This window comes from Natrix helvetica (genome assembly GCF_964273705.1).
Source record: "Natrix helvetica genome assembly, chromosome: 15".
NCBI classification, from domain to species: Eukaryota; Metazoa; Chordata; class Lepidosauria; order Squamata; family Natricidae; genus Natrix; species Natrix helvetica.
In genome coordinates, this window is record NC_138565.1 from 641,207 (window position 1) to 655,113 (window position 13,907).

Below are 13,907 nucleotides of genomic sequence, written 5' to 3' on the forward strand. Positions count from 1 at the left end.
GTTGTGGTTGGGGAGTGTGCAGCTTTGAAGACGGCCTCCTGCTCTGGATGTGGTTTGGTCAAAGTCAGGATACAAATACATTTTCTTTATTGTTGTTTAATGAGCCCATAATTCCTTGTATCGGGGTGGAGTTGGGGCAACTCAAAGGAGAGGAGTGTTTACTGGCCGGATGCCCTTCCTGTCGTCAATGCTGAGTTATGTTCAGCAGATATATTCTCCTTGTGCCCAGAGAGAGAAATACGTGCCACTACCTAGGATCAAACTCACAGCCTCCTGACTGGGAGGGGAGAACTCCACCTCTAGGCCACTGCGCCACTCCAGGATACAAATGGCAATGAAATAAAATAAAGTAAAACAAAACAAAGAAGTAATAAAATGGAATAATAAAACAAAACAGAAATGAGATTTAAAAAAAATACGAAATGGAATAAAGACAATAACTAACCACTCGTTCAAGGACAGCTACACAAATCAAAGGAGGCGACTCAACCAAGTCACTAATGCGAGGACTTCCCCTTCCTAGAATTAATGGTGACCTCATCACCATCACAAGGCCGGGCCTTGCCGGAAAGGACCAAAGAAGAGGGGGATTGATCAACCGGTCGCCCCGTTTTTATCCCGCAACTTCAACCAGCAGTGAAGCGGGATGTCGCTTCCTGGTCCACATCTTTGTGGGGGTTCCCATCTCCCGCCCCCTCCGCCAGTGTCTCACCGTTGTCCTTCCCTTTGACGAAGGCCTCCCACTCGCGGAACCACTGCATGCTGATACAGAAAATGACGCTCGGACACTCCTCCGCCTGGAAGGCTTTGTTCAGCTGGGGGGGGGGAGGAAGGGGGAAAGGTCAGGCTGGGGGGAATGAAACCTCCCAGGGGAGGTGAAATTAATCAGAACAGAGCTGAAAGGCAGCTCTTCTAGTCCAACCCTCTGCTCAGGCAGGAAGCCCTAGACCGCTCCACACAAGTAACTGTCCAGTCTCTTCTTCAAAGCCTCCAGTGTTGGAGCACCCACAACTTCTGGTGGCAAGCAGTTCCACTGGTTAATTGTTCTCGTTGTTAGGAAGTTTCTCAATCCCAGGTTGCTTCTTTCCTTGATGAGTTTCCATCCACTGCTTCTTGTTCTACCCTCAGGTGTTTTGGAGAATAGGTTTGACACCCCCCCCTCTTCTCTGTGGTAGCCTTTCGAATACGGGAAGGCTTGCTATCATGCCCCCCCCCCCCCGCCCTAGTCCTTCTTTTCTCCAGACTAGTCATACCCAATTCCTGCAACCATTCTTCATATATATTTTTTATCTCTGGCCCCTTAATCATCTTCCTTGCTCTCCTCTGCACTTTTTCCAAAGTCTCAAATTATTTTTTGTCATGCGGAAACGAACACTGGATGCCGTATTTATTCCAGGTGTGGCCTTACTGAGGATTTATAAAGGGTCCCCCCAAAAAATCTCATCCATTGGGGAGACCCCCAAAGTGCAGAAAGCTGCCACAATGGAGCCATTAAAACTCTTAAATCTGCTTTTCGGGGCAACACAGGTAATCAATGGATAAATCTCGGCTCCTGGGCGCCATTTGTGATTATTTTGACCGTTCTTTGGAAAAAAATTTACTTAACAGGAATTTTGGTTTCAATTGTGGTCGTTAAGTGTACACTTTTTGAGGCAACCCCAGGCTGTTGCCTGCATACTCTGAATTCTCTTTTCTAAATTGGGAGGGGGCCGTTTGCAAACCCAGCCAGTCTCTCCTGCTGAACCAGCCATCGGGAGTCCCAATCGCACCAGGCCAGTCGGGGGGGGGGGGGGGGGGAGGAGGGGAGAGGGAGGAGACGTTACCTTGATGAAGGTGTCGATCTCCATTTTCCTCCGCTTCGCCAGGGCTTCGATCTCCACCTGGCATACCGAACAGACGTACAGGTGATTCACGGCTGGGCCGCCCCCAAACCTGAGCATGGAAAGAAACCAGGTGCTGAACCAAACGGTGCCTTGTGTTCCGGGATCGAACCCCTGTGGGGATCCTCTATTCCGGACTGACAAGGTGGATTCTCCTGGGCCTGGTCACTCCGGAGACCAGGAGGCGTAGAGAACGCTGGGGGGTTAGATAGGAAGTCCTCAACTTCTGCATATATTGACTGCAGCTAGAATTATCGTAGGTGGCTCAGTGGCTAAGACGCTGAGCTTGCCCTCTTCTCCTGGGGACGGATAGGAGACCAAGAGGGAAAGAACAGTCACTCCCAGCAGTGGCTGAACCGCTGGAAGGGGAAACTCCTTACCTGTTATACAGGTACTCCCAGACATTCTGGGGCAGAATCACCACCAGATCGTCAATATAATGGTATTTATTCGGTGGAATTCCTATGGGGAAAGATAAAACCAGAGAGAGAGTTAAGAACGGGGCTGAGAAGAGAACTGAAAAATATGACTGTCAACCAGTTCTCGCACTTATGACTGCTGTGGTAATCCCACAATTATTTGAGCAACCGGCTCACAGTTACGACGATTGTTAGCAGCCTAGAAGGATGACGTGATCACTACTTTCCCACCTGGCTTCGGACAAGCAGAGTGAGTGAGGAAGCAATAAATAAATAAATCAAGGTTGTAAAACCGGGTGGGGTCAAAATCACTTAATGACGAATACCCCGTTCTCAATTGTGATCGTAAGCCAAGGACTAATTCTAGAAGCAAGGTGGGGTGACGTGTAGCTCCCTAAATCTACCTTTGCCCCACCCACCTCTGACGGTGCTGTCATTCCTTCCTACAGGAAGTTCTTGACTTACAGCTGTTCATTTAGTCACCATCTGATGTTACAATAGCATTGAAAAAAGTGACTTACTACTGTTTTTCACACTTACGACCGTTGCAGCGTCCCTGTGGTCACACGTGATCAGAAGTCAGACCCTTGGCAACTGACTCGTATTTATGACGGTCACGTGATCCCCTTTTGTGACCTTCCGACAAGCCAAGTCAATGGGGAAGCTGGAATCACTTAATAACTGCGTCCCTAACTTAACAACTGCATCAGTTCACTCAACAACTGTGGCAAGAGAGCCGAAAAATAGGGCCAAACTCACTTAACAACATAGATTTGGGGCTCAATTGGGGTAATAAGTTGAGGATTATCTGCATTTGAAAAAAAAAAGGCTGAGAAACTCCCCGAAGTCTCAAAATCCCAAGAAGACCCCGAAATGTTACTCTGCAACGAATTTGCTGAAGAAAAGCACCAAGGACGACAACACTGTTCTGACCTGGGCTTCCCCCAAAAGCACAAAGCGGAGTCCTGGTCCCAACAAAACCCCTCTTATTAAATGGATGTGATTTTCTCTCATTCACCTTCAGCCAAGGCCTGGCAAACAGCCTTTCAAAGGAGTATTTAGGACCACAGACCTTATCTAGCTTGGAAAGCTGCCAGGTAAATAATTTCCAAACACAGTGCTATGCAAGGAAAGACTTTGCACAGAGCCTCTGAGATTCACAGACAGATCTTCACACTGCTGAAACGAATCTAACGACCAATCGGACGAATTGTTTCCTGCAAAAGCCCCCTCCCCTTTCGCTCCTCTTTTATTTCCTCTGGGAGGGGCCATTCACTGTCCACCTGTGGCCTTCCTCCCAAGTCCACCCCTGCTCTTTTGCTGTTCTCTTTATCTGGCCACTCTGCGCATGGGCACACTGGGAATAGGCTCCCTCTGTTCTTCTGCCTCAATGATGTCTGACTCCGAAGGCAGCTGATAACTGGCATACGGCTCTGGGCCCCCTCTCTGCCTCCGACACAGAGCCCGCAACCGAGCCTCCCCCAGCCTCCAGGATGGGCCCATCTTCCTCCCCAACCTCCTCACTGTCCGAATCAGCTGCCAGCTCCACTGGCTGCTGGCAGGCCACAACACATGCAGCACCCCCTCACCTCCGTGGGAGCAGAGGAAGGTGTGGTTGCTGATGGGCCCGGGCTCCGTGAAGGTGTTGAATTTGTTCAGCCATTCCCGGGAGATGTAAAACTGCAGCAGGCCGGGCTCCTTCATGGTGGCCAACGAGACAACTTTCTGGCGCTCCCGGACAGCCTCCTCGCTGCTTTTTCTATAGGACGTTTGGAAAGAAACAAGAGGAGATGGAAGAGTTTGGTCTTGTAGAAAAGGCACCAGGGATAGAAAGTGGGAGACAACAAGTTCTAGTCTCGCCTTAGGCATAAAAGCTGGCTGGGTGACTTTGGACCAATCACCAGGAGACGGTGAATTCTAGTCCCACCTTAGGCATGAAAGTCAGCCTGGCGCTTTTGAGTTAATCACCAGGAGACGGTGAGTTCTAGTCCCGCCTGAGGCGTGCAAGTCAGCTGGGTGACTCTGGGCCAATCACCCGGAGATAGTGTGATGGTGGGCTCAATTGTGGTTGTAAGTTGAGGACTCCCCGAACAAGGTTACCCTCACCTGTAAAACAAGACATAAGCCTCAGCGTTCTGCACGACCGTTTCGTGCACTTCCGTCACGTACTGGTCGTCGAATTCGTACCATTGGCCGTTGATCATGTTCTGGCAGTAGGCAATGTAATGTCCACCTAGGACCGAGAGGCCGAGAATTGACGCGGGGTCCTGACCCAGCGTCCTGCTTCCATAAATCCGTTTAGGGGAACCAAAGGACGCAGAGGAAGGCGACTTACTGCCGGCCGTGCCGTGGTGGCAAATCACCGAGAGGAGGTCGTAGTTGGTGACTTTGGAGATGCTCTCCTTGGCCAGGAAGGGCCGGAGGTCCAGGCCCTCCAGGGGGAAGGAAACGTGGCTGTTGATTTTGAAGGAGTACATGACCTCGTGCCGGAAACGCTTCAGGTGGATGCAGAGGACCTGGGGAGGGAGGGAGGGAGGGAGGGAGGGGAGCTTGAAAAATGCCTGCTGAGATTATAACCCATTGGCTGCTCTTGAGGAAAAGTCACCATTCTTCCCCCAGGCTCCCTTTTTCTCATCTTCCTTCCTTCTCCCTTTCTCTTCCTTCTTTCTTTCCTTCCTTTCTTCTCCCTTTTCCTTCCTTCCCTTTCCCCCTTCTCTTCTCTTCCTTTCTTCATCCTTTTACTTCCTTTCCTTTTTCCTTTCCCCAAAGGTGCTTTCTCAAGAGGCAAATGGACTTCCTTTGTTTTTTTTCCCTTGAAGATGTTCCTCTTCTCATCCAAGAAGCTTCTTCAGTTCTGACCGAATGGCGGGGAATCCCTTTCCCTTTTCTTTCCCCTCCCTTCCCTGAAAACTATCTTCCACACTATACTTCTCACTCTGCAACGGCAGAAGACGTCATTAACCAAGGAGGAAATTTAGCCAAATGATTTTGGCAAAACCAAGAAAAGGGAAACAGCTCACCTCAGGAAGCTGAAGCACTTTACAATACTTGACTCCATTCCGCAACCTTGAGAAGGAGGGACAAAAAGAGAAAAAGGGATTGCTCCAGGATTTCTCCTGGCTACTTTGAGGATATGTGGATATCAACTCCCGGAATTCCCCAGCCAACCTTCCTTGATTTAGCTAATGTAGTCGCTTGTCGGCTGCTTCCAATTTTATTCTCCCACCGAGATGCTGAGCGTCGCTCAACAACGTTTGCAAAACAGGGACCCGCTAGGGAAAATATCTGGGAAGGGAGGACTTCTCCCCGCGATGGAAAGGGACTTACTTTTTGCATCTTTCACAGCTGTACATGTTGTCGCCTAGAAGAGAAACCAGGATGAGGCAGGAGTGGATAGGGTGCCCCTTGTTCTGACCCAGGCTTCCTTAGAAAGCATGACGCAGAGTCTGGGTCCCGGCAAACCCCCTTTTATTGACACGATTGTGAATTCCTTTCATTCTCAGTCCGCAAGGCTTGCAAACAGTCTTTCAGAGGGACGTTTATCCACACGAACCTTATCTCGCTTGGAGAGCTGCCAGATAACTAGTTTCCAACCGCAGGGCAAGGCAACCCTTGGCCCAGAGTCTCTTATAGTCACAAACAGAACTTTCCACTCTTGAAATGACCGAAGGAACGAACTGTTTCCTGCAAACTCCACTCCCCATTCGCTCCTCTTTTGTTTCCTAGGGGGGGGGGGGGCAATCACCTCCAAGGTGTGGCTTTACTCCTAAGATGACCCTGCTTTCTTAGTTGTTCTTGTCTTCTGGCAGCTCTGCGCATGCGCACACTGGGAACAGGCTCCAGCTGTTCCTCTGCCTCACTGCTGTCTAGCTCCCTTCTCTGCCTCCCACACAAAGCCCTCATCTGAGTTTCCCTCAGCCCCCAGGACTGGCCCCCAACCTCCTCACTGTCAGACTCTGCTGCCAGCTCTGCTGGCGGGCCACAGCACTGGGAAGATGGCAAATGGCCGGTCAGGTGACCCAAGGATGCTGCAAGAGGCATAAATCCTTGCCACTGCCAAGCGCCCGAATGCTGTAAGTCAAAGACAACATGTACCACCCCCACCCTCATTTCTCTCAAGGGCCCTGGGTGTGGAAGCAGCCTTCCTCCCTGCAAACACACCTTTCAACTCGTCTGCGGCGAAAAAGGCAGCCAGGCAGTCTTCCAGGGTAACGACGGGCCCCCAAAACCAGCTGGGGATACAGGACACCACAAACCTGGAGAAAGGAGGTGCTGCATGAGTCACTATGGACCTCACACCCTGCTTGCAATTGTGGGTTTGCACTTGGGCCTTCTGGAAAACCACGTATCTATCTATCTATCTCTCTCTCTCTCTCTCTCTCTCTCTCTCTCTCTCTCTCTCTCTCTCTCTCTCTCTCTCTCTCTGTACACAGGAGGCTGAGAGCCAATTGTCTTACATTCAGTGTCAGAGAATTTGGTTTCACCATCAACAATATATTAAAATTTGCTTGCAGACGTTTTATTGTCCTGGTAACTCTCAGATGGCCCTGGCCCCCTCTCTGCCTCCGACACAGAGCCCTCATCAGAGCCTTCCCCAGACTCCAGGACTGGCCCATCTTCCTCCCCAACCTCCCCACTCTGCGACTCTGCAGCCAGCTCCACTGGCCTATGGCGAACCACAACAGAAATGCAATTGTGAATTTGGCTCTCTCATTGTTAGGGAAATTAGGAAAAAAAGGCTCCTCCTTCTCGAACATGTGGCCAGATCTGAGCTATCAAAATCAGCGTGCAAATACAATAAACCCAAGAAACCATAGAGCGGTGTTTCTTAACCTTAGCAACCTTAAGAGGTGTGGACGTCAACTCCCAGAATTCCCCAGCTGGCCTCAACATCTGAAGGCGCTCCAAGATCCACAGACCTGCGAATGTATTCCATGATGAAGGCGATCCAGCCTTGCGAGGCGGCGTAGTTGTCACCGCAGGCTCCTGGCTTGATGGGTACATTTTGGTAAATGGCTGAATGCAGCTTAGCCAAGTCTTCCTTCCCGGGAATCGGCAGCGACAGGTCTTGGAAAGTCTCTACAGTGGTGGAAACCTGGAGGGCGTGGAAGGAAGAGAGAAGAAAGAAAGTGGAAATGGAAGTGGCCGTTGATCGTCCCCCTGTGGCCTTACTCCCAAGTCGACCCCCGTTCTTTAGCTCTTCCCTTCGTCTGGCAGCTCTGCACATGTGCACACTGGGAACAGGCTCCAGCTGTTCCTCTGCCTCACTGATAAAGGCAGCTGATAAACTGGCATAGGGCCCTGGCCCCCTCTCTGCCTCCGACATAGAGCCCTCATCAGAGCCTTCCCTAGCCCCCAGGACTGGCCCAGGTTCCTCCCCAACCCCCTCACTGTCTGAATGTGCTGCCAGATCAGCTGGCCACTGGCACTGGCCACAACGACGACGTTTGGAATAGCCCAGAGCACCCATTCCGATAAAGAGACATTCCCTGAGGATGGGCTCCAGCATGAGAGCACGGAAGGCTAAACCTCTTTGGGTCTCGGTAACTGAGCCTAAGTGGATCTTGCAAGGGAAGTAAATTCCTGCTTCTCCCTATCAGTCCTAGACCAAAACCTAGGAAGGAATCCCTCTCCCTGGGGCCAGAGTATGGTGTGACTCGTGGCCACAGCCAAAGAGGAAAGTGTGGGAAAGGGACGACTTCTTTCCAAGAGCACCGAAACTCACTCGGTCACAGGTGAGGCACTGGACGAGGCTGAGAATGGATCCGTCAAAAATGTCAGAAATGACGCTACGGTAACGCAATTCTTTCTTCTTTTTTCCAGAGGTCAGCAGCTGAGCTGAAGAAGGAGGCAAATAAAAACAGAAGGACTGCGGCAGAAGAAAGATATTGACCAAGAGCGATAGGCACCTTGGGGTGCAATTGCAAAATATCCGGAAGCACCACTTGCACACCAATAGCAGCAGCAGCAGCACTTAAAAAGGACTTATATGCCGCTTCACAGGGCTTTCCAGCCCTCCTCTCTAAGCCGTTTACAGAGTCAGCCTCTCCCCCCCCCCCTCATTTTACCCACCTCGGAAGGAGGGAAGGTTGAGTCAATCTCGAGCTGGTCAAGGATCGAATTCCCGGCAGTGGGCAGAGTTAGCCTGCAATGCTGCATTCTAACTACTGTGCCACCACGCTCCTAGCACCATTTTGGCATTGACAGAATCGCTGTCGGTCAATTGCAAAAAGGCAGCTTGGCTTGGCTGACATCCTCCAACGAAGCCCATCCAGCAGCATTTGCCCATCCCTTCAGATTCCCAGTCCATGGGGAGGCCAAATCCACTTAACGGCCCCAGCGGCAAAGGGGGCAATTGCGTAGACACTTACATTACACTTACACTCCTCCTACCTTTCTTCAGCAGGTAGGAGTGTCCCAGCCTCACCGGGCTGGAATGTGGAGGATTCGAGAGTTTGGCGTAGACGTCGTGGTGGACAGGGCTACAGGGCCGCGAGGAACAACGTGGGTAGGCGTCATTATCTGGTTCTGGGGAATGGACAAGAGGCACTTGGGGAGGGTGAGATTTCATTGGTTTTGTTTATTACATTTTTATGTCTCCTTCCTCCCCTGTAAGGTGGCTCTGGGGCGGCTTAAAATGCAGAGGAGAAAGAGAAAGAGGAGAAGATGAAAAAGGAAAGAAGGAGAAGATGAAAGGAGAGATTGAGGGGACACGGGAAGATGGGAAAAGAAAAAAGGAGAAGGAAGGTAAATAATAAATGAGGGGGGATGAGGAGATGGAGGGAGGGAGGAAGGTAGAAGAAAGGGATAGGAATGGAGGAGGGAGGGAGGAAGAAACATGGGAAAAGAGAAAAGAGATAAGTGAGGAAAGGAAGGAAGGTTTGAAGGATGCTAAATGGAGGGAGGGAGGGAGGAAGGCTTGAAAGATGCTGAACTCAGGGAAGGAAAAAGGAAGGAAGGAAGGAAGGAAGGAAGGGAGGGAAGGAGGAATGCCTCACATGGCCCATACCTGGGGTCCTCGCAGGGCTGGCGGGTCGAGGAGGGGGTGGGAGAAGCCCTTCCGGAGAAGCCCTGCCTTCCACCGCCATCACGGAGGTGTCGATGTCAGCATCTTCGTCGACTTGCTCCGAGTTGCTCCGCCGTTGGTGGCAGGAGAATTTCCGCTCCTTCATCCGCTCCTTCTCGGAGATGCTGCGACCCCCTGCCTCCTCCTGGATCAGCAGCTCCGCTTCGGCTGAGCCCGCTTTGCTCTGCCCGTCCCCTTCCCCGCGGTCACTGCTTGAGTCGCAGGAGAGGAACTCGTCCTCCGAGGGGCTGCGGTCCCCCTCCCTTTTGTCGTCTGTGTCGCTCGCGTCCGAGTCGCGCAGTTCGGCCGTCATCGGCTCCTTCAGCTCTTCGTGAAGTTGGTCCATCAGGCAGCGGAGGAATTCTTGCGTATCCTGGGAAGGGGACGGAAAGAGACCCCAGGTTTGCTAGGGAAAAATGGGGCTTATCCAAAAGAAGGCAGACATCCCTCTAACGAACTACAAAACGTTTGATTGTGATTCAAGACATACTCTATTTTTCGGAGTATAAGACGCTCCAAAGTATAAGGTGCACCTAGCTTTCGGGGAGGAAAACAAGGGGGAAAAAATATGTTTCTGCCTCCCAGCAATTTGCCTCCTTGCAGCAAACAGCCTGTTTCAGTTTCAATTTCAGCACAGCCTGATTAGCACAAGCAGCTAATTGTCGGTTGGATCGGCCTCCCGATAAGTGAGGCAAGACTCTACCCAATAACAGGGGAATGCTACTTCCATAATCACTTGCCGTGTTTGGTCCTGGAGAAACCGAGCGCGTCTCCTCCTTTCTAAACCATTGCAGGGAGGAGATCCCAGGTAATTCCCACCTCAGCAAAGGGAATCTGCTCACCTGTTGGGCGTAGCCCCGGAACATGGGGTTGATCAGCTTGATGCTGTGGGAGAGGCTGTTGGGGACCACGTAGCTGGGGCTAGGAGGAAGGGAGGACAAACCAACAATTGAGAGGCCATTTAAAGAGCCAGTGGTTTATCGTTGTGGAGACCTGGGTGCCCTCTGAGCTGGTTTCCTTACAGACCTTTCAAGGCCCAACAAGGGAACATCATCAGGACTAGTGAGTGTGGGCTTTATGTACAGGGGCTTGGAGATGAGCTGTTTGCTTGCAAGGCGTTGCATTACCTAACTAGTAGGGAGTGGGGAGAGGAGGACGAGAAAAAGGACTGTGGGGTTCTTGGTGCTCTCTGAGCTTGCTTGTTTTCCTGCAGACGTTTCATGACCTGACTAGGTAACGTGATCATTGTCACCTTACACAGTTCAGAAATGAAATGTCCGCAATCAAACAACCAGGCTCCAAGCCACGGAATATAAACAGAGTGAGCCACACTCACTGGCACTGAGGATGTAACCTAGTTGGGCAATGAAACGTCCGCAAAAAACCCAAGCAAGGTCAGAGAGCACCAAGGGCCCCGCAGTCCTTTTCCTCAACCCCGCTCAGAGCTTCTCCATATAAACGGGAGCAAACCTCACGCCCTCCTAGCACGGGCGATGTTACCTAGTTTGGTAATGAAAAGTCTACAAGAAGATAACCAAGCTCAGAGATCAGTGAGAGAGGGGTGTGTGTGTGTGTGTGTGTGTGTGTGTGTGTTTTCCCTATCCGTGCCTCCACCCACCAGCAACGCTAAGAATTTACTTTTACCCCTCACAAGCTAGGCTCCCCTCAACAAACTCACCGTTTTCTGTGCCAAACTTCGGATATCAGCTTCTGGTAACTTTTGCAGAGCGCCGGCTTCTTGTCGGTTCTCACGAGACCCCCGCATTCCAGGAAGAACTGTGTGAGGGGGGGGCTAAAGCGGAGGCAAGAAGGCCAGAGATAACATTTCCGTCCGTTTCATGCAGCCTCACAGACCAAAACGGAAACCAAGAGAGCATTCTCCATTCAAACTTGCATCCGGCCCTTGAATTACAGCCACAACTGAGCCCAATACTTCTGTTGCTAAGCGAGACAGTTGCTGAAAGCGAGCTTTGCCCCATTTTACGACCTTCCTTGCAAGAGTTGTTAAGGGAATCACTGCACTTGTTCAGTTAGCAATACGGTTGTTAAAATGAATCTGGCTTACCCTGTACACCACTTAGAGAGGGCCGTGAAAGCACTATGAAGCAGTGTATAAGTGCTACTGCTAATGCTAGTAAAATGGGGCAAACGTTTCACTTAGCAACCTAAATTTTGGGCTCCGTTGTGGTCATAACTCGAAGACCACCTGTAATGAGAGTACCTACCAGTTCGAGAGCGCCTGGAGAGCAGCGTTCATGTAACACGAATTCCCAAGATTTTTCATCCCCGTAAGACCTAAAGGGGGCAGCAATGTAATGTGTGAAGCTCTACAGACCCCTTTCTTTCTGTTTGTAACTCTTTGGTTCTCCCCCCAGCCCCCCCGCCGCCACCAAAAGGACCCCAACCAGCTCACCTCTTGGTTTGAGGTCGTCGTCTTCTGATTCTGATTCTCCTTCGTCAGCAACAGCAATCGGAACGGCTTTGAGCGGATGGACAGGTGGGGGAGCCTCCTGGAGCAGGAAAGGGAAAAGCAAGATTTGGGGTGGGGGGGGGGGGGGCGCAGCGTTCTCTTTCAAAGCCTGCTGTGGTCCACCGGCGGCCAGTGGAGCTGGCAGCAGATTCAGAGTGTGAGGAGGAACCTGGGCCAGTCCTGGAGTCTGGGGAAGGCTCTGAGGAGGGCTCTGCGTCAGAGGCAGAGACGGGGCCAGGGCCGTCTGGGATTTATGTGCTGCCTCCGGAGCCTCCAGAGTCTGACATGAGCCAGGCAGAAGAACAGGCTCCCCCTGTTCCCAGTGCGCACATGCGCAGAGCTGCCAGAAGGCAAGAACAGTTAAGACAGAAGGGACGACTCAGGAGTAAGGCTTGGAGATGATTGGCCCCTACCGTAGGGCATAAAAGAGGAGGAAAGACACACGAGCCTTTGAGGAAGCAACTTGGTTCATGCTGGTCAATTTACCTTCCAAAGCTCCGTTTTGACTCTGTGCTCCGTGTGGCCCTGCCAAGCTAACTGCCAATGTTTCAAGGCAGATAAAGGTATGTGCTTATTAGCCTTATCCCGAAGGACTTTGGCAGACTTCTGTCGGACTCTTTACAACTATTTGGGACTCATTACGGGCTGTGAATGAAGATAATTCACAGCCCTTGAAATAAAAAGAGGGTTTTGGGGACTAAGTGTGTGATTTTTACTGTCTCTGGAAGCCTAGGTCAGAACAAAGCCATCATCCTTGCAACGCACTTGTCCCCCTGAAAGCACTGGTCCTCAGGATGCCCGTCTTTTAAGCACCCGTGTAAACCTCAAGAGCCAAAATGCACTCAGCAACTCTTTTGTGCTCTTGAACCGAGGGGGGTAGAGGTGGAGGAATAAAGTCAGCACAGTTCACAAAAAACCGCTCACCTACCTGTTCCATAAATTTGGAAGGCAGGTTGGTAGGATGGGAAGCCAGGTTTTGGTCCAAGAACACCTCCTTCTCGCACGCGTAGCACCACACCCGAAACGTGGTCAGGTTCACCGTCAAATTGTGCTTTTTGGCCTGGGTGCAGGTTGAGGGGAAAAGAAAGAAAGGAAAGAAAAAAGAAAAAAAAAAGAGAAGAAAACCCCCCACCGAAATAGCAATTAGGGTTTGTGATTCACAGACTCACCAAGTTACAGAATAACAGAGTTGGGAGGGACCTTGGAGGTCTTCCAATCCAACCCCCTGCTCAGGCAAGGAACCTTATACCATTTCAAACGAATGATTGTCCAGTCTCTTCTTAAAAACTTCCAAGCGTTGGAGCACCCACAACTTCTGGAGGCAAGTTGTTCCGCTGGTTAATTATTCTCACTGTCAGGAAATTCCTCCTTAGTTCTAGATTGGATTTCTCCTCGATTAATTTCCATCCTTTGCTTCTTGTCCTGCCTTCAGGTGCTTTGGAGAGTAGCTTGAGCCTTCTCAGCCCCTCAAATACTGGAAGACTGCTATCATGTCACCACCCCTAGTCCCTCTCTTCGTTAGACATACCCAGTGCCTGCAACTGTTCTTCGTAAATTTTAACCTCTAGTCTCCTCATCATCTTTGCTGCTCTTCTCGGCGCTCTTTCCAGAGTCTCAACATCAGTGAATCAACTTAGTGAAACGAGAAGAGTGGGGTCAACTTATTTACCAAAGCACCAGAAGGCAGGACAAGAAGCAACAGATGGAAACTAATCAAGGAGCGAAGCAACCTGGAACTAAGGAGACGCTTCCTAACAGTGAGGACAATTAACCAGTGGAGCAGCCATAAGTGGTGGGTGCTCCAACACTGGAGGTTTTTAAGAAAAGACTGGAAAACTCTTTCTCTGGGATGGTCTAAGGTCTCCTGCTTAAGCATGGGGTTGGACTAGAAGTCCTCCAAAGTCCCTTCCAGCTCTAATCTGATTAATTGATTAATTGATTGAAGTTGGTGGAAAGTGTCTCACCTGGGCGTGCAAAGTGCTGTGATCCGCAAAGGACTCTCCACAACCGACATAATGGCAACCAACCTAGAGGAGCAGAGAGGCTTATTAAAGCGGGAGCAAATTTCAGTG

At 50.8% G+C, this 13,907-nt stretch overlaps 1 protein-coding gene across 7 annotated transcripts in view; it reads right to left on the reverse strand.

The window, feature by feature from the left end:
- The window catches only part of USP20 (ubiquitin specific peptidase 20), a 50,523-nt gene that overhangs the window by 22,176 nt on the left and 14,440 nt on the right, over positions 1 to 13,907 (reverse strand). For all 7 annotated transcript variants that reach the window (XM_081967536.1, XM_081967538.1, XM_081967533.1 and 4 more), the window contains 19 exons: positions 13,800 to 13,862; positions 12,764 to 12,895; positions 11,779 to 11,875; positions 11,591 to 11,660; positions 11,044 to 11,157; positions 10,208 to 10,286; positions 9,309 to 9,738; positions 8,693 to 8,827; positions 8,025 to 8,137; positions 7,219 to 7,394; positions 6,461 to 6,555; positions 5,627 to 5,660; positions 5,320 to 5,365; positions 4,635 to 4,815; positions 4,406 to 4,532; positions 3,889 to 4,058; positions 2,261 to 2,342; positions 1,824 to 1,932; positions 713 to 815 (listed from right to left, as the gene is read on the reverse strand). In XM_081967536.1, the coding sequence (XP_081823662.1) occupies positions 713 to 815; positions 1,824 to 1,932; positions 2,261 to 2,342; positions 3,889 to 4,058; positions 4,406 to 4,532; positions 4,635 to 4,815; positions 5,320 to 5,365; positions 5,627 to 5,660; positions 6,461 to 6,555; positions 7,219 to 7,394; positions 8,025 to 8,137; positions 8,693 to 8,827; positions 9,309 to 9,738; positions 10,208 to 10,286; positions 11,044 to 11,157; positions 11,591 to 11,660; positions 11,779 to 11,875; positions 12,764 to 12,895; positions 13,800 to 13,862 (2,356 nt within the window). The remainder of the gene's footprint in view (positions 1 to 712; positions 816 to 1,823; positions 1,933 to 2,260; positions 2,343 to 3,888; positions 4,059 to 4,405; positions 4,533 to 4,634; positions 4,816 to 5,319; positions 5,366 to 5,626; positions 5,661 to 6,460; positions 6,556 to 7,218; positions 7,395 to 8,024; positions 8,138 to 8,692; positions 8,828 to 9,308; positions 9,739 to 10,207; positions 10,287 to 11,043; positions 11,158 to 11,590; positions 11,661 to 11,778; positions 11,876 to 12,763; positions 12,896 to 13,799; positions 13,863 to 13,907) is intronic.